Source organism: Suillus bovinus, assembly GCF_016758785.1.
Source record: "Suillus bovinus strain UH-Sbo-P2 chromosome Unknown EDB93scaffold_130, whole genome shotgun sequence".
NCBI classification, from domain to species: Eukaryota; Fungi; Basidiomycota; class Agaricomycetes; order Boletales; family Suillaceae; genus Suillus; species Suillus bovinus.
In genome coordinates this window covers 29999-53167 of record NW_024542186.1, presented here as the reverse complement: position 1 = coordinate 53167, position 23169 = coordinate 29999, and the positions used below count along the sequence as shown (strand labels likewise).

General features: G+C 47.2%; 8 protein-coding genes across 8 annotated transcripts; 4 read left to right on the top strand and 4 right to left on the bottom strand.

Moving 5' to 3' along the window:
• Positions 1-327: 327 nt before the first annotated feature.
• On the bottom strand, positions 328-2308 carry EDB93DRAFT_168473 (uncharacterized protein). The gene is made up of 13 exons (XM_041455571.1): positions 2084-2308; positions 1990-2022; positions 1919-1938; positions 1852-1866; positions 1765-1803; positions 1681-1709; positions 1610-1623; positions 1522-1557; positions 1296-1355; positions 1109-1243; positions 823-1054; positions 711-765; positions 328-657 (listed from the first exon to the last, which is right to left on the bottom strand). Exons 1-13 carry the CDS (start codon positions 2154-2156, stop codon positions 454-456), a joined length of 945 nt encoding a protein of 314 aa, XP_041301399.1. The 5' UTR covers positions 2157-2308; the 3' UTR covers positions 328-453.
• A 96-nt stretch (positions 2309-2404) lies between these two features.
• EDB93DRAFT_1268263 (uncharacterized protein) lies at positions 2405-5458 on the bottom strand (the record flags this gene model as incomplete). Its single annotated transcript, XM_041454278.1, has 16 exons — positions 4959-5458; positions 4862-4912; positions 4718-4735; positions 4497-4593; positions 4195-4262; positions 4026-4104; positions 3856-3938; positions 3775-3809; positions 3479-3711; positions 3365-3440; positions 3313-3324; positions 3240-3258; positions 2907-3090; positions 2841-2867; positions 2504-2609; positions 2405-2452 (listed from the first exon to the last, which is right to left on the bottom strand). Exons 1-16 carry the CDS (start codon positions 5125-5127, stop codon positions 2405-2407), a joined length of 1305 nt encoding a protein of 434 aa, XP_041301398.1. The 5' UTR covers positions 5128-5458.
• On the top strand, positions 5256-6945 carry EDB93DRAFT_1256626 (uncharacterized protein; the record flags this gene model as incomplete). The annotated part of the gene is made up of 7 exons (XM_041453975.1): positions 5256-5454; positions 5511-5564; positions 5620-5639; positions 5690-5978; positions 6032-6405; positions 6455-6720; positions 6783-6945. The coding sequence occupies 7 exons, from the start codon at positions 5256-5258 to the stop codon at positions 6943-6945; spliced, it is 1365 nt and encodes a 454-aa protein (XP_041301397.1).
• Positions 6946-8161: 1216 nt separating this feature from the next.
• Positions 8162-12811, top strand: EDB93DRAFT_168427 (uncharacterized protein). The gene is made up of 10 exons (XM_041455570.1): positions 8162-8805; positions 8881-9446; positions 9504-9680; positions 9743-9898; positions 9947-10054; positions 10114-10254; positions 10310-10472; positions 10528-10724; positions 10777-10921; positions 10969-12811. Exons 1-10 carry the CDS (start codon positions 8457-8459, stop codon positions 12648-12650), a joined length of 3684 nt encoding a protein of 1227 aa, XP_041301396.1. The 5' UTR covers positions 8162-8456; the 3' UTR covers positions 12651-12811.
• A 690-nt stretch (positions 12812-13501) lies between these two features.
• EDB93DRAFT_168397 (WD40-repeat-containing domain protein) lies at positions 13502-16722 on the top strand. The gene is made up of 11 exons (XM_041455569.1): positions 13502-14875; positions 14928-15109; positions 15193-15322; positions 15371-15478; positions 15537-15677; positions 15732-15894; positions 15950-15999; positions 16046-16114; positions 16164-16394; positions 16451-16640; positions 16692-16722. Exons 1-10 carry the CDS (start codon positions 13700-13702, stop codon positions 16616-16618), a joined length of 2418 nt encoding a protein of 805 aa, XP_041301395.1. The 5' UTR covers positions 13502-13699; the 3' UTR covers positions 16619-16640; positions 16692-16722.
• A 252-nt stretch (positions 16723-16974) lies between these two features.
• Positions 16975-18748, top strand: EDB93DRAFT_1184327 (uncharacterized protein). The gene is made up of 4 exons (XM_041450757.1): positions 16975-17220; positions 17279-17988; positions 18043-18231; positions 18297-18748. The coding sequence occupies exons 1-4, from the start codon at positions 17083-17085 to the stop codon at positions 18592-18594; spliced, it is 1335 nt and encodes a 444-aa protein (XP_041301394.1). The 5' UTR covers positions 16975-17082; the 3' UTR covers positions 18595-18748.
• Positions 18749-18850: 102 nt separating this feature from the next.
• Positions 18851-21551, bottom strand: EDB93DRAFT_1184323 (uncharacterized protein). The gene is made up of 9 exons (XM_041450756.1): positions 21476-21551; positions 21135-21415; positions 21016-21079; positions 20645-20963; positions 20031-20588; positions 19840-19982; positions 19683-19782; positions 19546-19635; positions 18851-19493 (listed from the first exon to the last, which is right to left on the bottom strand). Exons 2-9 carry the CDS (start codon positions 21258-21260, stop codon positions 19115-19117), a joined length of 1779 nt encoding a protein of 592 aa, XP_041301393.1. The 5' UTR covers positions 21261-21415; positions 21476-21551; the 3' UTR covers positions 18851-19114.
• On the bottom strand, positions 21548-22828 carry EDB93DRAFT_1184319 (uncharacterized protein). Its single transcript, XM_041450755.1, has one exon. It carries the CDS (start codon positions 22377-22379, stop codon positions 21780-21782), a length of 600 nt encoding a protein of 199 aa, XP_041301392.1. The 5' UTR covers positions 22380-22828; the 3' UTR covers positions 21548-21779.
• Between the last annotated feature and the right edge of the window lie 341 nt (positions 22829-23169).

The following is a 23169-nucleotide window of genomic DNA, read 5'->3' as shown; positions in this document are numbered from 1 at the left end:
TGCTATCGCAATCTAGGAGCTGTGCGATTGATCTCGCGAATTAATTTGCAGCTATGAATCCTCAACCACAATATACCATCTCATCTCCACCGTGAGTATCAATTGACGGATTTTCTGTATCTCAGATGGAGAACGATGGGCCTACTAAAGCATCCCACAGCCCGCATACACATTCACAACGTCTGTCGCTATCGTACTTGATGAGGGAGCTCCGATCACCTTCAATATCAGGCTAGTATTGAACGGATCACTTTCTACGTATTCCTCGAGGAAGATGACTAGCATACATAAATACATATTACGACGAAGACTATTCCCAGACGTACGTCTCCTTGAATCCACTGTGCAACATCGAATGACTAAATAAGCATGGCATGACGAAACTGAAAATGAATACAGCACTAAATTCTCATGTTCCCTGCAAGCACCAAGCAACCGTTAACTTCTCCCGTGCTACACGCCACTACCAGTCGATATATGCACGCGCTCCTCGAAAGCGATTGAGGTCATGTGGGTTGCTGCATCGGAGTCGGTCACGAGCTTAGCGGTATAGTCTCGAATGCCAAGGATTAGGCGTGGTCCGAGCACAAACATTTGCACGACCGTCAACACTTGGAGTGTACCATAATAAAAATCAACTCTGAGGACATTTGGGTTCTATAGAAATGATGAGCTGTGGTCGCATGGAGAGATCAGACAAATGCACATACCACAGAGATCGCTGGAGAAAAAACCATGAGGTTGAGGCAAGAAACGGCAAGAAAGCTAGCATGTTCGATCCTTCAGCGGAAAAAGGGAACTATATCGATATCTAGAGCTCACCTCAAAAAGTAAAACACGTGGGATCTTATTAATACCGTGAAACAGTCCTCCATGACCCCTCCTGTCGAATGTTGGCGCAGCTCACGGAAGTGTTTTACAGCAATCCAGACTGCGAGAAACAGTACAATGACCTCCCACACAGTGCCGAATATCCAAGTCATAGAATCTAGAAGGAGGAAATTGTCCTTATAGGTAATTGCGCAGTCATAGGTGCCAGAGAGAATGTATTCCTCTAGTATTCATCGATGAGCCATGCACATTTTTGCTCATCCAAAATTAAGCGTACCTCCTGAAGTATGCCTCGTTGACATTACGAAGACCACTACGTTGAAAATGGTATCAGCCAGAAAGATGGCAATGAGGAATATCAGCATCTTTCTGGATTGTTGATACATGGCATGTAACCGAGTGATCACGATGACTTGCAACATGATTCAGTGTCAATATCACTGCGATCTTACTGCAAAGCTCACCTCGCAGCATTGGAAATATCACGACATACATCCAATTCACCGTGATATACAGACTCCAGCCTGATGAATCCGGTTAGTGATCAGTCTTGGATGGATCATACACTCTAGACAAACTCACATCTAGGGTGGTCATTATAGTGAACCAAGAAGCTGGTCAAGAATCACACTCACCTCTACAGCGTGCCGTAGTTAATTGGAGGGAATAGCAAACACAAGTACAAAAGACTCACTGCGTCTGTCAAAAAGATCGTCGGAACATTGACTGTATGCCGCAGGTCAGAAGAAGCGAATACAGTGCATATGAGAAGACATACTCAGTATGTTCAAGCTGATTGTGATATACGGTTCATTAGCGCGACGATGGCAGAGAGCCTTTCAAACATACACAGCAAATGATATTCCAAGATAGCGCACCTAGAGGATATTGAGTAAGCAAGAGTTGCCAATTACTATGATGCAAGCCACATACACTCAGATACAGTACGGTCATCAGGGACCAACGTTGCCTCTGTCGCAAATGAATGTTGTTCTTCTAAATCCTGGCGTGGCTGCTCACCCAAACCAATTCAACCTATAAAACCTTTCTTAGCAAGATGGCTGTTCCGGTCATAGCATCAACATACCTCTTGTCCAAGTGTAAGGGCTAGAGATATTTGTAAGTCATCAGTACTTCTTCCATTATTATCATGCTCACCCCAATCATACGTCACTCCAACAGAGGCGGCAACTACGAAATCGCAGTCAAGGTTAGATCGAGACATCAGCCTCGACATCTGACTGCCACGAACCTACAAAGTAGCTGGAAATGCGCCACGAAGTGATCCATAGCCACGAACTAGGGTCATTTGAGACTACGGTCATATTGTTGGAGGATGGATGGTAGGGTGTGATGGATATATTACAATGACATTTGCGCTAGATATACCACTATCCAGCGCTTGGATCACCAAAAAGAGATTGAGGGATGATTGAACACAGCAAAAGATGGAATAACTTTTAGAACTGTCTGACTATTTACCCGGTTCTGCCATTCTCAACTTTCAAGGGGTCTTGCTGCACGTGCATCAGTCCATCAATCCAATACTGCCGATCTGTTATTATCAAAATCCCTACCTTGGCAGCACAGGGCCAAGGATCATGACAGATCTTCCCAGGTACTATCAACACGTGAAATAGGGAGATTCACACGGAGTAAATAGAAAACTCACGGCAAGTGCGAACACATATTTCACTGTTTTATCTCGGCCTGTTCCTCGTCCTCTGGCAATTTGTCGCTTCATGTGCACCTTGCTGCACTCTGCTTTGGATACCGGACTATCATAAGGATGCTAGAAATGGTGAGCATCTCATCTTCGATTTGCATTGCATTATTGTGGAGCTGATGCGATGGTCGAACCAGATTGCACAGCCAGAGAGGCAGCAACATCCTAGTTGGGATTCCCGCGATTCCCATATATCCAAACCTTGTGAAGGTAAAATGCGATCCCTAGATCAAGATGGCATCGAGACCATGATGGATCATTTAGATAGAAGATCTGGACGTACCGTACCGCCGTCACATTATAATCCAAACTGTATTAGTTGCATAGCGTTGAACATATTCAAATTCACCTCAATATATCCTTGTCACAGACTCTCAAAGGCCGCAGATATGGATTGCCCAATGAAAGCCATCGAGGAGATGGTATATCATCGTACGTGAGGTTCATTGTTACATCAGAGTCCGAGTCTGACACCATGATGCTAGACACAGCCGCCGTCAGGCAAATCCAAACGTCTGGACTACGCCCGCCGACTTAACGACTAATTGAACCCGAGAATGCGGAACCTCGGAAAGGCTGTGGCGAGTGCACATGCATGATAAAACGGTTATAGTGAATGGTCGTCATGGTGTATGAAAGACAGTGTAAGACTTTATCGATATCATCGATTGATTGTACGTACGTACGGCTGTGACGACCCCCTATCGTGATCCATTCAGCAAAGAACTCCAAAGAGGAACCTAGATCCGACCTACATAGATCACTGCCTTTAACACAGAGTCATATAGTACAGAACAAACCACGCACAGAGTCAATACCCAGATCTATCCCCGTAAATACAGCACGACAAGCACTGCTGCACAAAAATACCGATATCCTGATCCTAAATTCAAGTAAGCAATACAGATTGCACGCGCACACCAATTCCAATACCAATTAGACCAATCGTTACCGAATTGCGCAGTGATGAAAAGTATAACAACACAAGTCGTCAAGCTCATAAACTCAGATGTGCACGATGGTGCATTTACTTTGATTCCGGTCTCCATGCCTAGGTCCGTGTCTCGAGATGCGCGTTTCGCCGAACGAGAGCCTTGCTGATCTTCTCCGCCCACATCGTAGGGAGGTGTTCGTCTCTGCGGCATATGCCCGATCTATCAGACTATGACATGCACGATCAGCAGTGTAAAGCAAGGAACAAAAGTGAAAAGACTGACAGTCAGAATAACAGACTCTCGCTCGCCTTTCAGCTCTGTACTCTCGATCACATTTCTGCAGTCCTTGCTTGCATCTCGCACCTTCTCCTTTCCACTTTTCGTGCTCCTTATCTACTGTCTTCAACACGACCTGACTTCTCGAGCTCCCCTTGACCACCTTGCTTCTGTTTTACGCATAACAGCTGCATATTCGTAAGCACCAGCTACCACATCTTCGTCTTCGTGAGACTCGCGCTAATCGGGAGACACACTTCACTACCACGACGTTCAGTGATTGAGCGTCGACGCGCGCGTGGAAGAGGACACGTTCAGACGGTGAGAAGGCTCGATCTAACAAGGGAGGGTTTTCCTGATGGATGGCAAATAATAAGGAAAGAAAGTGTTCATTAGGGTCGTCTCGCTAATTTGAGCTAAGCGCACCTCTTACTTGTCTCATCACTCTATAGCAACTCTGTATTGCGCGGTGCCCACAAATACGTTGGCTTTGTCTGAGAAACGCGTATACACGAATGGAATTAGCTAACCCAGTCTGTTCTCATATCTTTCCGATACCAAAATCAGTAATCTTTCTTCAAAACTTGCCATCTAGGAGGGTTGAGCATATCGATGATAATGTGACAGATACACTCCCGCTGAGATCAACGAGGGTCAGTTGTGCCATCCAAGAGTACTTTCTGTTGAAGGATTCGTTTCAAACCTAAAGACAGCCCTGATTATGTCACCTAACTGCTCTTGGGGCCGCATCGGTTTGATTGTGCTCCTTCAATTCTGAGGGCACATCCAGCTGGGACAAATGTACTTTTTGAATTAATGTTGGCACTGTCAAGTGAAAGAGGATTAGCGAGAAAGAAGTGAGGGCGAAGTTATAGACTGGGAGTTTGCAGTTTAACAGACGAGTGATATTCAAGGGAGGAGTGCAGGGACATGTCACGTACAGACTTACAAGTACTCTCTATGGCGACTATAGTAATCTATATACCTGAAGGCACCTATTATGTAATAATTATCTGTTGAAGTACAAAGTACTATCGTGCCCTCTGGTGTGACCGGTAGCATGTACAGTGATACAATGTATATGCAAGCGTACTATGCACAGAAAGGCTTGGGACATTGATATTGTGGAACTTCCGGTTGTGATCTGCAAAAAAAATGATGCGGTTGCATGCCTCCATACATGTACATACAAGCACCCCAAAATGGCAGCCCATCAGGCCGCCGCATCAAGTGTCCACCAGTTATGGCCGCACACTTGATCGGCTCTAGCGGACCATTCGTCTTCATAATAACCCCAGCTGCGACAGTCTGCAGGGCACCGAGTCTTGACAGGTTCACTTGTTCGCTGCAGTAGATCATAGTAAACACAGAAATTCTCTCTCTTCTACTATTGCATGAACCGAGCAGACAGGCAGACGAGTGCTTGGAAGGAGAGAACCCGAGATAGGACACGTACGACCACCCAGAATACCTATTTCAATATTCCCATGTTCTTTTCCAAAGGCAGAAAGCTGTCTCTCAAGACGATCTGCACAGCTCTGACGGCTGTCTCTTTGTTCAGCTTTGGAAATTTCCTACTCAAGCCCTCATCAAGCGATAGACTGGACATACACGGCACTCCCACGCAATCTACTATCTTCGACTCACGACTGTATGTCCAAGGCCCACCAACCCAACGCTTTCGAGGTCAGTATTCATTGAAAACGTCCAAGCCTTGGGTCTTATCATACTACTGGTCCCAGATAACCTTCGCAACGACACCAAGTACATTACTTCGTGGGGTTCAGCAGGATGGAGTACGTCAACTCCAACCAATCACCACTTAAACCACTGATCACAATTATTTGTTAGCGAATGACGTGATAACCTATGTAAGTCAACATTCACTTCCGACGCTGTCCCAGTCCCTCACAAAAACTAGGCCAATTTGATTTATCTCGCTCTCATAACGGAGCGCATGCCCATAATCCCAAAGTTCCTCTCTAATCATATCGACCCAAGCGCACCTCCATTTGTTTTCGGGGAAGTGTTTGACGTCCCTCGACTTAGTCAAGCCATAGGCATTCACTTGCTTCAGTGGCACGAAGTAAAGGACCCGGAAAGTCAGGTTCTCGATGATCTTGGTTGTTGGACTGTCTGGGAAACCGTTCAACAGAACATAGAGAGTCCTGAACCACGGCTAAATCCCTCCCTGGACGTACTCAAACTCGGTGAGACAACTTCGAACATCCCTCTTCAGTTATTAAACGCATGGTCATCACAGATATCTCGTGGACGCGAACCCCACATTGGGTCGAGCTCATATCTCCTAGTGGCAAACATGACAATCACGCATCCTTTTGGCCCCTCGCATCACTCGGATTTCCCGAAGCTCGCTCGAATAGCCTGAGCTTATCATTAAAGAATCGTCCTTCTCCTCACCATCAGGTTTCCCTTCCCCCGGATGATCACGTATTATGCTTCGATTTGCTTTACTACGTAGGCGCCTATCATACATGGGAATGGGAATTAGACTATTCTCCTGCATGGAGATTTGTAGGCCAACACATGCGATGGACTGCCAGTATGGAACAGATTGCCGATGCGCATGCTCGGCACGCTATGAATGTACCACCACTAATTGAACCAACACCTCCTGTGAGTGAAATTTCGATTATAGGTTGCTTACAGATCTAACTTTGGATAGTATATATCCGTCCACATACGGCATGGTGACTTCAGCCAGCAATGCGGGCAGATTCCTGTAGACCAGTGCTTTGCCCCGTTGTCTGTCATTGCGCGCAGGGTGTCCGAGGTGCAAGAAGAGCTTCGTACACACAAAGGGATCGATGTTACACATGTTATCATGACGAGCGACGAAAGAGACCCGAAATGGTGGTCAGAGGTTAGGGCGTTGGGGTGGACGTGGGTAGATTATAGAGCAGAGCGGACAGAGGAAATCTATGGGAAATGGTGGGTCGATTAAACGCCATTTTTTTTTTCATTCTGGTGCTAAAAGTTGTGGCTGTTACCAGGCATCCGGTGTTCATCGACGCTATCATTCAGTCGAATGGAGCTGGCTTCGTTGGCACTCGTGGTTCTACGATGTCCACACTAGCTAGCCGCAGGGTTGAGTCGTGGCATGACGGAGCAACGAGGCTCGTTTCATGGGGTTGGCCGGGCGCTGATGACCATTGATGCTGATTGAAATGCTAGAATCTACTTTGCGCCTTACAAATCATTGGCTACAATGTTGTATTTCATTTTGATGCGCATAAGGGTCGCTCCTGGGCTCGAATTCACAGGCGAACAAAGGCTTCTTCATGCATCGTAATGGGAATTTTCCCTTCTTGACGGCGACTCTGGGAGTCTTGATGTATTTTAATTTCACCTGTTACAGCCTCTTGCTCGCAGCGTCAACTTGTTACATAGACTCTCTTCAAGCAGACCTAAAGAAGGATGCAGTTTTTTTCGATTAATGTCCTATTGAAAGTGTACTCTATGGTTCAGTAGCGTTGGGGGTGGCAGAACTTGGCAGAATCAAGGGATGTTGATCGCATTCAAGTGTGCTACATTAATGAGACCACGTCCAAGTTACATTATAGTTCCATGAACACTATCTCGTCCACTAACTACTGCTGCTGACACTAGTCCCTCGTCAACACGCGGTGGTTCATAAAGTGGAATGCACTCCCTTTTGATACTTCCGTCCCGATGTGAAGGTGCTGCTAGCAAGCACTGCGGGAATACAGTTATCAGTGCAAATGATTGATTCTGTAATTGTTGTCTTTTGGACCTTGGGCATGAAGAATCAAGACGACTTATCTCATCCATTTCCAAGATTTTGCGCATGCACGAGATGCAACCAATTTTTTTGTTTATTGCTTCTGATAATGGAGCAGTTCCCATCTTTCAATACGCGTTTAATCCAAATCATCATTTTAAAATCTATCACACCCTTTCTTCCAGCGCGTTGCTCCTCGCTCATCTTTATTTTCTCAGCCATCCCTAGCTCCAGTCAGTCTCGTTCGCCAATCACCTTCCCATGCCCATGAGGGCCATTATTGTTGCGATCTGAACCACAGAAGTATGCCATTTGTCTAGTACACACTACTAAGCATCGGTGAGCTCTCACTCCAGCCAAAGCTACCCGAGCCTGCGTTTTATTATTGACATGTCATTGCAGTGCAACTGCAGCGTTCAGAAATCTTATGTTATCAATCACGCTATACATGGACCCAATCCTGGGCCCTATCGAAACATCAAGCGAGTATCACAACTCTCAAACAACATTTCAAGTCTTTTCTGCCATCCCTTACCTTAGAACTTGTTGTAGACTAGTATCAAGAATCTGGAAATCATGTCTATGGTGAGACAGTGATATTGATGCAGGAGGCTATATACGGACAAGTTGCACTCCGAAGACTATTGGAGAAACAACGATATTCATGCGGCAACCTATCATAAACAGCTTTCCCTATTCAGCTACATTCGAGCGACGGGAAGGAGTGACTGCATTTGGGAGGGGACATACCTTACAGGAAGCTGTGGAGACATGAGTGGGATGTACACAGTGCAGCCGAGGAAGGCAGTTATGACTGGTAGGGAGCATTCTTGCTGGAACGGTGATAGCGAACTGCCTCGTGTCTTGGGGCGTGTATGGGACCGAGTTAGTTAGGGTGGTGAAGTAATATAGAAACGCACAATACATGCACCTTAGAAAAAGACGCCCACAAATTACAATCCATCGACCACTGCGCTCAACACTATCAACCTCCAGTAAAATGTCGAACCTCATTCCAAGTACCACGCCCCTTCGAACTTTTATAAATCACGAGAAGTCCGTGAAGGCAATCGCAGTTTTCCCCGATAAGCGACGGATAGTTACGAGCTCAGGCGACAAGATACTTCGTCTTTGGGACTTGGAGACAGGTGTTGTGTTGAAGGAGATGGAAGGGCATAGCCGTGAGGTGTATGCATTGGCGGTATCACGAGATGGTCAAATAATAGCAAGCGGTGATGCAAGTGGAGAGGTCATCGCCTGGCACGGTAAAACTGGTGAATCCATCACCCAACCCATCAAAGTCTCCAACAAAATGATCATGTCGGTGGGATTTTCTCCGGATGGCACAGTGCTGGCCACTGGTTCAGACAACACGAAGCTTTGGTGTACCAAAACATGGAAGATGCAAGGAGATCCAATCAATTCTGACTACAACTATTTTGTCAGATTCTGTGCCTGCTGCGTTCGATATTCGCCTTCTGGTGAACTTCTTGCCATCGCAACAACTGGCGACAATATCCAAATTTATAATACAGGCACAAGAGAATGCGTCGCATCTTTCACAGGTCACACACTTGCCTGGACGCCTGATGGCACACGCTTGCTTTCAGAAGACATTAGTTGCATACGAGAGTGGAACACATCAACCTGGCAGCAGGTCGGTCATCCATGGAAAGGCCACACGGAACATATCAATGCCATTGCCATCAATCCTGCTGGTACCCTCGTTGCTTCTGCATCTGTGGACCACCATGTCCGTCTCTGGCAATTCTCAGATGGACGAACCATCGCCATCTTCCAGCATTCATTCATCCCGAGATGTGTCACGTTCTCTATGGACGGTAAGCACCTCCTCAGCGGAGGTTACGATAACAAGATCTCAGAGTGGGCAGTGCCCAGCAATGTTCATTCAAAGGCGAGTTTCCATACCGTACTTGATTCTCATAACGCAATTCGAGCATCCTTCCTGCAGATCCTGGCTATCACGACGGCCCGCGAAGCATGTGTAACTGGAGACCTGTCTATTGCTGAGGAGCTACTCACGCAAGATATCCACACCGACGCCAACGACTTTACTGCATATGCCAATCGCTCATTCGTTATGGCTCGGAAACACGCTTGGGACAACGCCCTTGAGGATGCAATCAAGGTGAGATAAACTGACCCATCATACCCCCCTTACAACACAGCTAACTTTCATCCGTGACATAGTCCATCAACATTCAGCCTTCGTTGACCGGTTACATCTCCAAAGGTATCGCCCTCTGTGGAAAAGGTCTTGTCTGGGAAGCAATGATAGCATTTGATGGCGCGTCCATGTTCGCGAACCAAGATTCAGAAACCAACCAATTTCTTCTTTTGATAAAGGTAGGTCAAAATCATCTCGCATACTCTCTGCTTTATTATATATTTTAGGCGATCGCACTCTTCAATGCAGATCAACATGAGGAATCATTGCTGCTCATCAAAGAACTTGCTGCTGCTTGTCCGGACACCGATCCTCTTGCGCGTCTTACCGTGGAGGTAAGTATCCTGCGGCTACACTTCATCATAGACGCTGATCTTCGCAACTCGCACAATAGACATATCTACGCGTTCAGCTCGGCATCAAGGCTTTGGATGATGCGCGTCATGACGAAGCCGTTGACCACTTCACTGCCGCTGTCAACTCCACTGCTTTCTCATCGAAATATATTCATTTTCTATACCAGGACTTGATCGTGGTGCGTCAAGATGATGCATACATAATGCTTGTCATAATTGAGTGTTTTATTTCAGCTCTTCGGCTGGGACCTCGAGTCCGTGTTGCTAACGACACATCAGAAACGGTGCCAGGCATTCCTTTTGGCAGTCAAACCTGATAAAGCCCTTGAAGCACACAAAGACATGATAGCCGCCATTGATGAAGCTGCGAGGGCCAGCTGCCTCGATTGGTCCAATGGCAAGTTTTTACTTATGTCACCTAGGGTCATCATACTCACCCTCATTTCACTCAGAATTCATGGAGCGATGTAACGTGCTCTGTGCTGCCAACGGAGATGTTGCTCTCGCTGCGAGCGATTATGACAAGGCTATTCGCCTATACTCGGCGATAATCAACTCCAATTCTGCATCTCATTCCGTCTTCGCAAATCGCAGTAAGGCAAAGTTGGGAAAAATGCTATGGACGGAAGCACTTCTCGATGCACAGGAGGTGCGATGGCAGCTATAATCCCATAACCAATGCTCACTGTGGCGATACATAGGTCATTGAAATCGACCCTTTATCTTATAATGGATATAAATTGAAGCATGCAGCGCTTCACGGTGCGCGGCGCTATGATGAAGCGATTCAGGCCTTCCAAACGATGCTCTCAAAATTGGACAATGCACCCGACATTCAGACACAAAGTAAGCCTCTGATACACATTTGTCAACATGTTTAACTCTTTCCCCAGAGCTATGCCAGCAGTATTTGAAACCCTCCGAAGTAGAAGGTGTCATTCAACGGGTCATTGATGCTCAATTTAACAATGCCCCGCTGCGTGTACTAGACACCACCACCGGTCTCTTATGTGATCGAGAGACGCAGATAAGCGCCTTTAAAACGAGCACAGAGTACAAGGAGATTGTGTCATCAACGATCACGCATGGAGACTTGCACATGAAGCACATCGAAGAAGTGGTGAAGAGGTACTTCCAATATGCCATGCTGTCACACAGGTGGGAAGGGAAAGAGCCGCTGCTGCAGGATATTCAGGGCAAGGGCGCATATGACTCGGAGCTGGATCATATTGGCGGCATGACGAAGCTGCGGTCGTTCTGCAAAACTGCTCGCGATGCGGGGTATAAGTGGGCATGGAGCGATACATGCTGCATCGATAAGAGCAACAACGTCGAACTTCACGAATCGGTTAACTCTATGTTCGTCTGGTATCATCACTCCGCGCTAACGATCGTCTACCTGTCTGACGTTCACCCATCGTCAAAGTCTGGCGCACTTTCAAAAAGCGCTTGGAACACGCGCGGATGGACAGTTCAAGAATTCGTCGCTCCCAAAGTCATTCTTTTTTATCAGAGCGATTGGACTCTTTATCATAATGACCATACTACCAACCACAAGGATTCCATCGCAATAATGCAGGAGTTAAAGGAGGGGACAGGCATAGACCGACTAGCTGTCGCGGCCTTTCGTCCCGGTATGAACAGCGCCCGGGAAAAACTTCATTGGGCATCAACCCGCATTACCACGCGTCAGGAAGACATCGCATACTCCTTGTTCGGTATCTTTGGCGTCCGCCTGCCTGTAGATTATGGCGAGAAGCTGGACACGGCGCTTGGACGGCTCCTGCAGGAGATTGTGGCTCGGTCCGGCGACATCACTGGCCTCGATTGGGTCGGAAAAGCATCAGAGTTCAATAGCTGTCTGCCAGCCTCCATCACTTCATACAAAGCTCCACCATACAAACTACCACTTCTCCCCGAAGATGAAATTCAGTCATCGGTTTCTTCTCTGCGAAAGACAGAAGCTGTGGGTTTTGCTTCGAGTCTTTATACCCTCCTTCGGGACACGAGCGCTCCTCGCTTCGCAGCACAAAGACTACATCTACCTTGCATTGCATTCAATATCAGGGAAATCAGACGGGTACCCAGCCCAGCTCCAGACACTCACTTCAAGTATAGAGTGAATGCAGATGGACTTCGGGACTTGTTTATCACCACCGCAGAGACCCTGATTCAGTTCTGGCCGGCAAGGCCGATCGAGCAAAAATTTGTCCTTGTCCGTCCCTGGGATCGGTCTCTCCTGGAGCTTCCTGACTTTGCAGAACCGCCTGAATCCGTAGAACCATCTGACTATGAAAACAATAAGGAGAACGAGGAGGATTGTTGCACGCCGCCTTCTTCTCCGTCAGACGACTCGTTTGGTGGTTCTCCTGGAAGACAGGACGTATTTGACCTAGAATCACGAGCATTGCGGTTGCTTGTTCGCCTTGGGCAGCCTTTCAGTGCATTTTTACTAGCGCAGCAGCGCAGTGGAGAATACAAGAGGATCGTAACGGATCATGATATCGTTGGACAGATCAAGGATGTAGTTTCTGTCGGAGACCTGATGGACGTCAGAACCATGGAAATATTGTAGTCGATTGTCTTCTATTTCAAAGTTTATGGACCTCTGAGCGGTTTGATCTACATTTGTGATTTAGAGATGATACTCGTGCAGTCTAGGTTTCATATATGCACGCGTATCGGTCCATAGATGGGGTACCTGCATATGAGTACTACATCGATGACATTGGTCACAAGTAGTTGACTTATCTTTTGTTGGAGGACGTGTTGTCGCGCTTCTTAACTAACGTTCCTCTCGCTGTAGAATAGCAGTTGTTGCCTCGTTTGCAGGCTCCCTACAAGGGCGGAGCTTCAAGCAATGGATAAGGGATGATACAAAGCCCTTGTGAAGGTATCCAAATACTTTCTTTAATTCATTTCGCTGATCTTTCGCCTCCTCCTTTATGCAAGATTCTTAAAACCCAGCTCTTTCCAGCCTGAACGAGGAGGGATGGATTGTAGGTCCCGAAGGACGGCTTCTCCTCTGGAACCTGCTCAATTTCTCTCGGGTGGTATATGCCCCCAGGCAACACGCTGGTGATGCCCAACACTGCCCTGCAACTGGACTTGAGTCGTGAAAAGTAGTAGGTTGCTTTTCTTTCGTATTTGTATCTGTCAGTTGGACTGTAAGCATGTACTACTTATGTTAATCGACTGAAGATTTATGGCTTCCCTACAAGCTTCATACCCGTCGCATTGCCTCATACATAGTCACATAACTGTCCAAGCTATCGAATCTCAGGACGTGGTGGTCATTCCTTTCTTGCTATTCATGTGTATCAATATAGTGGTGAGAGGACGCGTACATATAGACCCTGACAAACATGGAGGCGGGAAGACCTGTAGCGGATTTGTGGGTGTTTTTCGGATACTTCAACTCTATCGTCGATCTTGGTATAATATCTATAGCAGCTGGTGCATGGCAGATCACGGGGATCGACGATATGAGCACATGGTAGTGTAGTGAGCTGTGTGCACTTGGACAAGTTATATGATAAAGTGTACTGTTGGAGAAACAATGATATTGGTGGATAATCTATTTAAGATAGTTTTCAAACCGATTCGAGGGCCGGGAAGTAGAAAATGCACTATCGCCATCGGATGTGGGGGTGTATGTTCTGGAAGCTTGGTCAGACGCATGTGCACGCTGCTGTCGAGGAAGGTTGTGACTCAGCTGCAGGGGGCATTCATGCTGTAACGGTAATCCGAGCAAACTGCCTCGTGTCTTGGGCGTCTATGGAAACGAGAAGGCTAGTGAAGCAGCATAAAACCGCACAATACAAGCACCTCCGCACCTTAAAAGACACTACAATCCCTCCATCGTGCTCAAACGCCATCAAAATGTCGAACCTCATTCCAAGTACCATACCTCCTCGAACTTTTGAAGATCATGAGGCGACCGTACAGGCAGTCGCCGTTTTCCCCGATAAACGACGAATGGTTACGGGCTCAGAGGACAATACACTTCGTCTGTGGGACTTGAAGACAGGTGCTGTGTTAAAGAAGATGAAAGGCCATAGCGGTGGGGTGTGGGCGTTGACGGTATCACGAGATGGTCAAATAATAGCAAGTGGTGATGGAAATGGAGAGCTCACCGCATGGCACGGAGAAACCGGAGAATCTTTCATCCAACCCATCAAAGCCCACTCTAAGCAGATCACCTCGGTGGATTTTTCTCCTGATGGTACGGTGCTTGCCACTGGTTCACATGATGACACGGTGAAATTTTGGTGTACCCAAACATGGCAGATGCAAGGAGAACCAATCGAGTGCGGTGCTTGGGTTCACTGCATTCGATATTCACCTTCTGGTGAACTTCTTGCGATCGCAACATATGGCGATATCCAAATTCATAATTCAGACACAAGGGAATGTGTCGCATCTTTTAAGGCTCACATGCACACAGCATTACTCGTGTGGACGCCCGATGGCACGCGCCTTCTTTCAGCAGGCAGTAGATATGATCCCACCATTCGGGAGTGGGACACATCAACTTGGCAGCAGGTCGGTCATCCCTGGAAAGGCCATGCTGATCGTATTAACGCCATTGCCATTAATCCTGCTGGCACCCTCGTTGCCTCTGCATCTGGTGACAAGCATGTCCGTCTATGGCGGCTCTCAGATCGACGAACTATCGCTATCTTCCAGTATTCATACCCCACATGCGTCACGTTCTCTATGGATGGTAAGCACATCCTCGGCGGAGGTTATAATAATCAGGTCTCAGAGTGGGCAGTACCCAGCAATGCTCATTCCAAGGCAAGTTTTCATACTCAATTCTCATAACACAATTCGAGCATCCTTCCTGCAGATCCTGGTTATCACGACGGCCCGCGACGCATGTGTAACTGGAGACCTGTCTAATGCTGAGGAGCTACTCACGCAAGATATCCACACCGACGTTAACGACTTTACTTCATATGCCAATCGCTCAATCATTATGGCTCGGAAACACGCCTGGGACAACGCCTTTGAGGATGCAATCAAGGTGAGATGAACTGACCCATCATACCTCCCTTACAAAAAGGCCAACTTTTATTTGCGACATAGTCCATCAGCATTCAACCTTCGTTGACAGGTTACATCTCCAAAGGTCTTGCCCTCTGCGGAAAAGGCCTTGTGCGGGAGGCAAGGATAGCATTCGACGTCGCATCCATGTTCACGAACAAAGATTCAGCCACCGACCATTTCCTTCTCCTGATAAAGGTAAGTTCAATTTGTCTTGCAAGATTTCTGCTTCATCTGGTGTCTCAGGCCATCGCACTCTTCGATGCAGATCAACACGATGAAGCAATGCTGCTCATTAAAGAGCTCGCTGCAGCTTGTCCGAATACCGATCCTCACGCGCACCGTGTCGTAGAAGTAAGTATCATGGGCTACACTTGTCCATCGACACTGATCCTTGCAACTTGCACAATAGACATATCTACGCGTTCAACTCGGAATAAAAGCCTTGGGTGATGCACGTTACGACGACGCCGCTGGCCAATTCACTACCGCTGTCACCTCGGGCGCTTTGTCGTCGAAAAACATTCATTTAATATACGAGGACTTGACTGTGGTGCGTTAAGATGATGTATACATAATACTTTACATAACTGAGTATTTTGTCTAGCTCTTTGGCTGGGATTTCCAGTCCTCGTTGCTCACTACACACCAGAAACGGTGCCAGGCTTTCCTTTCCGCAGGTAAACCCGATGAAGCCCTTGAAGCACTCGAATACATGATGGAGACCATCGACGAAACTGCGAAGGCCAGCTATATGGATTGGTCCAACGGCAAGTCTTCCGTCATGTCATCCACAGCTGTCATACTAACCCGCATGCCACTCAGAATTCAAGGAGCGATGTAGTGCACCCGATATGAAAGATGGTATTCTTGCTGTATGTATATTTTTCTTCAACCCGTTCACTTCTGACCTGCATGCAGGAGGAGATTCCGGGGCAAGAGCAAGATGGACATGATACAGAACCCGATTTCGTCCACGGAATGCATCAAGTGCGTGCACTAGCAGATCCTTCTTTTCTCTCTCACATCGTCATTACAGCATTCTCAAACTTCCCAGCCACAACCTCAACAGCGCCCTGGCCTTCTCAAAAGACTCAGGCTTGCTATGACGAGAACCCTTCATTCAGCTCCCTCACCTGTACTATCCATCGCCCCGCCGCCATTCGCTGCCGCTACCACCTTTAAAACTCACCTACGACACCTATTTACCCGCATGACCTCTCATGCGGCGCCACCTGTCGTCGACGCTCCTTCTGTACAGGGTCAACAGGTGCACCCTTTCATTTTTATAAATGTTTCTTGGGTGTCTCACGCTTAAATTTAAAGTCTCATACTACAGCGGGCGTTCCTGGAAGTGATGACTCCTTGATACGCGATGAAGACTGTCATAGATCTCTTTCACCGGATCCCAATACGCAACAGCAACATCAACCAGTAGCAATTCAAATAGACACTGGGGAACATGGAAACGGTCTGTCGTGTTGCTGCTGCTAGGGACATTAGTGAATGTCCGCAGGTATTTCAGTTTTATCGTCCATCTTGTTATGATATCTACGTTGACTCGAAGCAGTAATATATCGATCGACATTGGCATTTTTTAGATCATTTGGTATCATCCTCTAGCAAATTGTGAAATCTTGATTTGCGCATAAGTTACTACTCATATATCGTGCTCATGTGAAACTGCAGGGCCATTCCCCATTCAGTGATATCTCGTCAACTCCACAGGACGTGCACCGGTTCATTCACTCTACGGTGTTGACGGTGTTGTTATGTAAGCGTGTGGCTGTACAGTCTAAGTATGCATCCCAGATGCTACTTTCAAAATTCAGATATTTTCAACTATAGATACGCGACTGTCGCATCTACGCTATTTGTGCATGATGTGCCAGGGTGCTCAGCGCTCAGTCTCAGCATTGTTACTCTACTTGAACCCAACCAAGTTGTCGTATCTCTAAATGTCTGTTCCTACAGCTAGTGGTACACCATTTTGGGAGAAGACTGCGACTGTTGAAGTGAAACACAACCCACAACCAGTGCTCATCCTTAAACATGGCCAAAAACGGGTCATGGTTAAACGACAAAGGTCCTATAATGTAGGCGGAACAACTATTGAAATCTTTAGTGACTCATAGATATCGACATCATAATAAGCTCATGCTCGACACCGCCTGCAAATATTTCCCAGGCATTCCGAAAGATATGATCACGTTGCAGACCAATCAACTCGATGTTTGCGGGGGATGCTATGTGGACATCACGCCTGAAGTATGGGATGATGTCGTTGACTTGTTGAACGTCATCGAAATTACTCGTGCCACAGAAGCGACATTGCCCTTCTCGTCACCGCTCCAGTGGACTATTCCACCGCCTTACAATCAATCGGCACCTGGACCAGTATTGAAGTCAAGACCACACGAAATCACAATCAAAGTTGGTCTTCCATCCGGCGAGATTCGGAGCGCTGAAATTTCAAGGGCAACGCAAGTGGGCAAACTCGTTGCAGACGCCAGTACAATATTGGGGTGTAGTCCCACCAATATAAAGGCAGTCTGGGGTGGGACGATATTGTGCGAGGATCGTAGTATCGGATCGTACGCCATCGAGGATGGTGACTCCATCAATCTTCAGTCGGGGCCGACATCTTTTGCAAAGCCAGTCATTTATCTACACTCGCCCGCCGACATCGATGTTTCGGTCAAGCTGTCCCTTATTCCCGAGTGGAGCCTCTCTGTCATCTATCCCGTTGTTGCCACGGATGACCATAAACGGCATTTAGAATGGAATGTCAGTACCCGTAAAGATGGGGGTCTGACTGAACACAATTCTGGTCTAGACGTCTCATACTTGTTCTGGGAGGCAGAGTAAGTATCTTGATCATACAGAAATCACTCTCCTAATTTGTACTACTTTTGCAGAACGAATTTGCAAGCATTTCCTCGTTCACCATCATCCAAACCGCAACCAGCGGATACGTTCAATCCAATATACAGCAGTCTCGATGATACGGATTCAATCGTTATTCCAGTGCATAAAGTCACTGTTTACCTCGATAAATCACTCAAGCTTTTGGGACTCCATACCGAAGCTAGAACATCGTTCATAACGTGCGTACATATGCGCTACCTCGGACTGTCAAATCATAAACACGTCACTAAAACTGTCATGACAGCTACTGGCTACCATCTATCCTCAAGCACGAATACATTGCCCTCCGATTTATCCCTCAAGCGGCATACGAACGCGCCGCTTCACTTAGCATTTCTCCCCAGCCTGACGTTGTGACTCGTGTATGCATGTTGTTCAAGGGTATCCGTAAGGAGCACCTAGCAGATTGGGCTAATGCACAAATGCAAGCAGAGAAAGACGTTGATTGGTGGGTAGATGTAGTCGGAGTCGATCCTGCAAGAGCTGGTGATGTGACTTTGTTCAGGGTGTTGGAATGGGGCGGGATGGAGGTTCTCATTTGATGTTCTACCCCAGGTGTTACTGCATTTTATCTTGATCAGTTTTGCATCCTACAGTTGTGAGCATATGCATGTATGTAGTTGAAAAGCTGTTTTGTTATTCCAATTTGTGTCCGTTGAGGATACGTATGGCAATCTCCAGGGACTGTTTCTTATCTCTAAAGTCATGAATGTCCTGGTGTGAGGCGTGCTCTCACCGGTCCGCCGTCCCCGCCGGCCGTTTCACTGGGTGAAGATGAGATGATTCTAGCTCTACTGTGGTGATCGGACGCGTCTCTTGCTTTGAAGTAGACCGCGTGGCGAGTTTGTGAAATCAAATTGACTCATAAGTAGCGGAAATAAGAATTCAAATTACGCAGTGTCCTCATTGCAACTCTGTAATATAATAATGTCTGGAGAGCCTCAAAACACAACTTCCTACTAACCCCACACACGAAAACAACAACAATATTAATAAAGGTTATAACCACAAATCAAAACCACACGCCATCGACCCAAATAAAATGAATAAACAAGCCATAAATCACGTCTGTCCATCCCGCAAAAAGTCCACATACTCAGTCAAAAACCGCACCTGTTCCAGCGTCTCGATGGCCTTGACGCTTCGCCGTCTCCGTACAACAGCGATCGCGCGCTCGACGAGTTGTAAGGTGTCCCTCCTCACATAATTTTCTAGGCCATCGGCGCCTTCTGCTGGGTTCGGTGATAGGTCCATGTTGATCCATCCGCACAAGCCGATTTTTAGCGCCCAACAGCACGCTACGAGGCCTGCCCTACCCAAACCCCCACGACAATGCACAAGGATACTCGCGCCACGCATGGTGTAACGGTCGATGAGTTTTGTCAGGGACTCGTCTAATGACTGTGGCGATAGCGGAGCAAGACCTTCAGGTAGTGGTATCCTGCAGCATGATGAAAGTGAGCAACTGAGTAATTGAATAAACGGGTACTTACCGAAGGATGTCCATTCCTGCCCGGTGCGCAGAGCTCACATAGTCTGACCAGCAAATTCCAAGAAACTCAAGCTCTTCGTCATCGAGGCAACTGCAAACAGTCAATTATGCACAGAACATATCGATCCGTCAACTAACCAGACAATACAGCGTGCTCCAGCTTGGCTTATACGTCGTAAATCAGTGTCGAGATCTCGACAAACGGCGCTACGTCCCCTGACCGGACCTGCGAGGCGCACTAGCGGCCGTTTTGAGACTAGTCAGCGAATACACTTGTGTCGTGAGTAAAACGTACCCTTCTTTCCTGGACACGAGGACAACATCAAGTTACCCAGCTTGAAACAGCGCTTGGTACCATGAATGTTTGATGTTGGACGGAGTGATGCGCTGGACGCTCTCAACTTGGTGGGATTCTGCGATGCAACCGAAAATGCTAATCTACATCATCAGGCTTACGCACAAAGAACAGTGACGGCATGGACTCACTGTTCACGTTCGCTGGAATTAAGGAAATCGAGCATAGAAGGAAAGCCAACCTTCGGAAGAGCCGAAGTCCCTCTTTGTGCGGAAGAAGACCTGTTGCTCGCGAAATCATCGGATACCATGCGAACTTTGGTACTGTGTTGAAGAGTAGGAGAAGGAAGCTTCGCTATTGATGGAAGCGAAGGTCGAGTTTTGGTAGCAAGTGTTGTTAAGCGCGTGTCAATGGCAGCCTGAAGAGCCTCAATTATGGACTGCGGTGGCTGGTTCATAAATGCTGGGGGTACCGGAAGGGGAGGGGTACGAGGAATAGATTCTGGTGAAGAAGAATGCGCGGGTATCGAGGATAATAGCGGAATTCGAGTTGACCGACGCGAGTGAGCCTTACGTGAGACTGTTAGAGAGGTAGGGCTCGTTGTTGATGGGATGTGCTGGGCATAATCTGTGATGCGATGCAGGGTATAGAAATCCGGTATATAGAAGATGACAGGTGAGGGCTCGGGATTGATTATAAGATGTGATGACATTGCAGGTAATAGTTCCGGAGGCAAGATGGTGGATATGCTACATTTGAAAGAAAAGTATGAGCCAGAGTTCTTCACAAGTGAATTAAGACGAACTTTAACGGATGGGTTGTAGACGTTTTGACGGGCACGCTGTGATGCGAGAAGTCTTCTGGGGGTGAGATTTGTGAAGAAAGAGTATCCTGGAGCGCTGCGTTGAGCTCTTTCTCGAGAAGCGGGTAGAGGCAAGGACAAGCATTTCCGGTAAGGAGTGCATCGCGCTGTTCGGAAGCGGGTATGACTTGTGCCATGGGGCAGGACGCCTCTGGACATGGCCACCACAGTACACCACTCGTATTTGCTACCTGCCGTATGCGCATATCATGAAAGGTGTCCGGCGCGTGCAGTAATAGTGGTGCATATGGAATGGGACAGCCTGCAGCGGCGGTTAGGGAAAATGGTTTGAATGATGGGAACAAATGATGTACCTCGGTGGCCATACTTTATACGGTTGTATTCGCTAAGGTGGTATTGCGAGGCAAGGTGCGTAAGCTGGCGCGCATAAGACAGTGAGCTACATGCCGGTGCCATTCAACATATGACTTACTTGTGTGACCCATGGTTGTATTGCTACTTTAGACTGAATAAGGGATTTGGACTGCTCGAGAAGTACGCTGGGATCAAACTGCGCGGAAGGCGGGGTAGGAATATGTTCTATGAGGGTGGGGGTCATAATGGGGACGGGGTAGAAAGGATGCAAAGTACCGCAGGTAATAGGTAGGGTTTTGTAAGTATGTTAATATTGAACCTTGATCGAGGCGCGCGGCAGCACTATTCGCTACAATCGTAATGGAAACCTAGATCAAATCCATCCTGAGAGTTCAAGCTCTATGGGATACCAGTTGCAGATTAACCACAAGGTCGTTATTCTATGCGGATGAAGCTTACTAAGTCCCACGAGCATTGGAGCCAGCGAAGGCCAGCGGCGGGCTATAGCAAGCTGTGTGGGGTCCGTGAACCTGAGTCGGGTACCCTCGGCTATCACTAAGCTGAGCGGACATCCATCCCGCTCTCGAGCATTGTCAAGCCCTCATCATATCCAGCTATGGAAAAACACCAGCTGCAGGACTCATACAAATATTTGACTTCCGGAGAATCGATGCTCTAGCTAGTAAGTGAAATGTCTGATGAAAATCAATATAAAGATGAGATAAACTCGCAGACTCCACCATCGTTATATATGAATCTATCGTTATATTTGGGAAAGAAAACTTGTGATGAGAGCTTTGACATCGTCACAGGATTTATCGTACAGTTTTTCTTCCTTGCCAAGGATCTTTAGGTCAGTCTTGGTTAGCGTGGTAATGCATGCATGTCCAGTATACTCCGGAATACCAAGAGTTTTGAGTATATCCAGATTGTTCGCCCACCAACTCTTCAAAGGAGCTTCAAAATTCTCCAAACTGGTGACAACCACTACGACCGGCACATTTTTGCCTAGCACCGACTTGAACTTCTTATAGTTGCGCCCATGCGACTTCTTCAGAGAGCCTCGCCTTCCCGGAATGCAGTATACCAGAAGGCACGGGCCCTTGATCTTCTTCAAGTAAGTTTTGAGCCGCTTTTCGGCCTTTGGAGCCCAAAGGAAGCCCCAAGACCCTTCTTCAAGACCAATTGTGTCGTGTACTTGACAAGGACATTCGGTCCCAAGGTCACATGGGTACTTCTTCTCTACTTCTGTGCAACCAATTGTGTCGTTCGAGGTACGAGCTTCAGCCCCGGGACAAAGCATGTTAATGAGAGAGCTTTTCCCCACCCCAGTTTGACCAATGATGACCACGCTCTTCGACATATGATTCAAAAGGGATCTAGACCCTCAACTGGTGGAGATGTGACCTTTGCAGGCAAAAGAACTGGTGGCGCCAAAATTGTGCAAACCGATACCCAGTGGATGGAACTTGGTAAAGACAAAAAAGGTTCCTATGGTTTGCCCTTTGGGGTGATGAGACGGTGTTGGTACCAACGCATGGATCTGAGGTTCAGGAATAATACCACGCCACCAGTGTGGCGAAGTACAACGAGGTTGTCCTTTAATTACCGGCCGCCCCCTAGCCTACTCAATTCCACTCAACCTGGATCCTCTTCAGATGGAGTCGAGTATAGACCTAACCTATGCCTGCAGCGAAACTCACTTTGTTTCCTGTACAAAGTAAACGTTCGAGTTAAAGTGTTAATATTTCGAAACTGGGGATCCAGTAATCGATGATCAGTGAATGTCGAGGACGTCCGGGAAATGGAAACCCTAGGTCCAGACTGTAACGTAGTGTGACTCATCATTGTCACGCGTGACAACAGTGTCAGTTTCTGTGCTCGCCACGACGACCACCGACCACCGACCACCGCCAAGAATGTTGTCACTCTATTTTCAGGTCTCCTCAATGATCCCAAAATCGCAGCCCTGTCATATATGTCATCAATGTACTTCATTCAATCAGACAATATGATCAAAGATGATATGTGAGTGCAGTGCGTATTTTTCTCTGTGTCATCTCTCATACCAGCAGTGTTTCAGCCACAAATTGTGCACAATTTTACAATGAGGCTCAGGTGCGACGCGATACCCTCAGCATTTTATTCAAGAT

Excerpts from the sequence above, each read along its gene's own strand:
- EDB93DRAFT_168473 (XM_041455571.1), bottom strand. The coding sequence starts at position 2,156 with ATGACCGTAGTCTCAAATGACCCTAGTTCGTGGCTATGGATCACTTCG. Across the intron at positions 1,710-1,764 it reads TGACCGTACTGTATCTGAGT|GTGCGCTATCTTGGAATATC; the intron begins GTATGTGGCTTG and ends AATATCCTCTAG. Across the intron at positions 658-710 it reads TTTCTCCAGCGATCTCTGTG|AACCCAAATGTCCTCAGAGT; the intron begins GTATGTGCATTT and ends TCATTTCTATAG.
- EDB93DRAFT_168427 (XM_041455570.1), top strand. The coding sequence starts at position 8,457 with ATGCACCTTAGAAAAAGACGCCCACAAATTACAATCCATCGACCACTG. Across the intron at positions 9,899-9,946 it reads AATTTCTTCTTTTGATAAAG|GCGATCGCACTCTTCAATGC; the intron begins GTAGGTCAAAAT and ends TATATATTTTAG. Across the intron at positions 10,725-10,776 it reads CACTTCTCGATGCACAGGAG|GTCATTGAAATCGACCCTTT; the intron begins GTGCGATGGCAG and ends GGCGATACATAG.
- EDB93DRAFT_168397 (XM_041455569.1), top strand. The coding sequence starts at position 13,700 with ATGCACTATCGCCATCGGATGTGGGGGTGTATGTTCTGGAAGCTTGGT. Across the intron at positions 15,895-15,949 it reads CTATATGGATTGGTCCAACG|AATTCAAGGAGCGATGTAGT; the intron begins GCAAGTCTTCCG and ends CATGCCACTCAG. Across the intron at positions 16,000-16,045 it reads TGAAAGATGGTATTCTTGCT|GAGGAGATTCCGGGGCAAGA; the intron begins GTATGTATATTT and ends ACCTGCATGCAG.
- EDB93DRAFT_1184327 (XM_041450757.1), top strand. The coding sequence starts at position 17,083 with ATGTCTGTTCCTACAGCTAGTGGTACACCATTTTGGGAGAAGACTGCG. Across the intron at positions 17,221-17,278 it reads AACGACAAAGGTCCTATAAT|CTCATGCTCGACACCGCCTG; the intron begins GTAGGCGGAACA and ends CATCATAATAAG. Across the intron at positions 17,989-18,042 it reads TACTTGTTCTGGGAGGCAGA|AACGAATTTGCAAGCATTTC; the intron begins GTAAGTATCTTG and ends CTACTTTTGCAG.
- EDB93DRAFT_1184323 (XM_041450756.1), bottom strand. The coding sequence starts at position 21,260 with ATGACCCCCACCCTCATAGAACATATTCCTACCCCGCCTTCCGCGCAG. Across the intron at positions 20,964-21,015 it reads TATAAAGTATGGCCACCGAG|GCTGTCCCATTCCATATGCA; the intron begins GTACATCATTTG and ends CCGCCGCTGCAG. Across the intron at positions 20,589-20,644 it reads TCTACAACCCATCCGTTAAA|CATATCCACCATCTTGCCTC; the intron begins GTTCGTCTTAAT and ends TTTCAAATGTAG.
- EDB93DRAFT_1184319 (XM_041450755.1), bottom strand. The coding sequence starts at position 22,379 with ATGTCGAAGAGCGTGGTCATCATTGGTCAAACTGGGGTGGGGAAAAGC.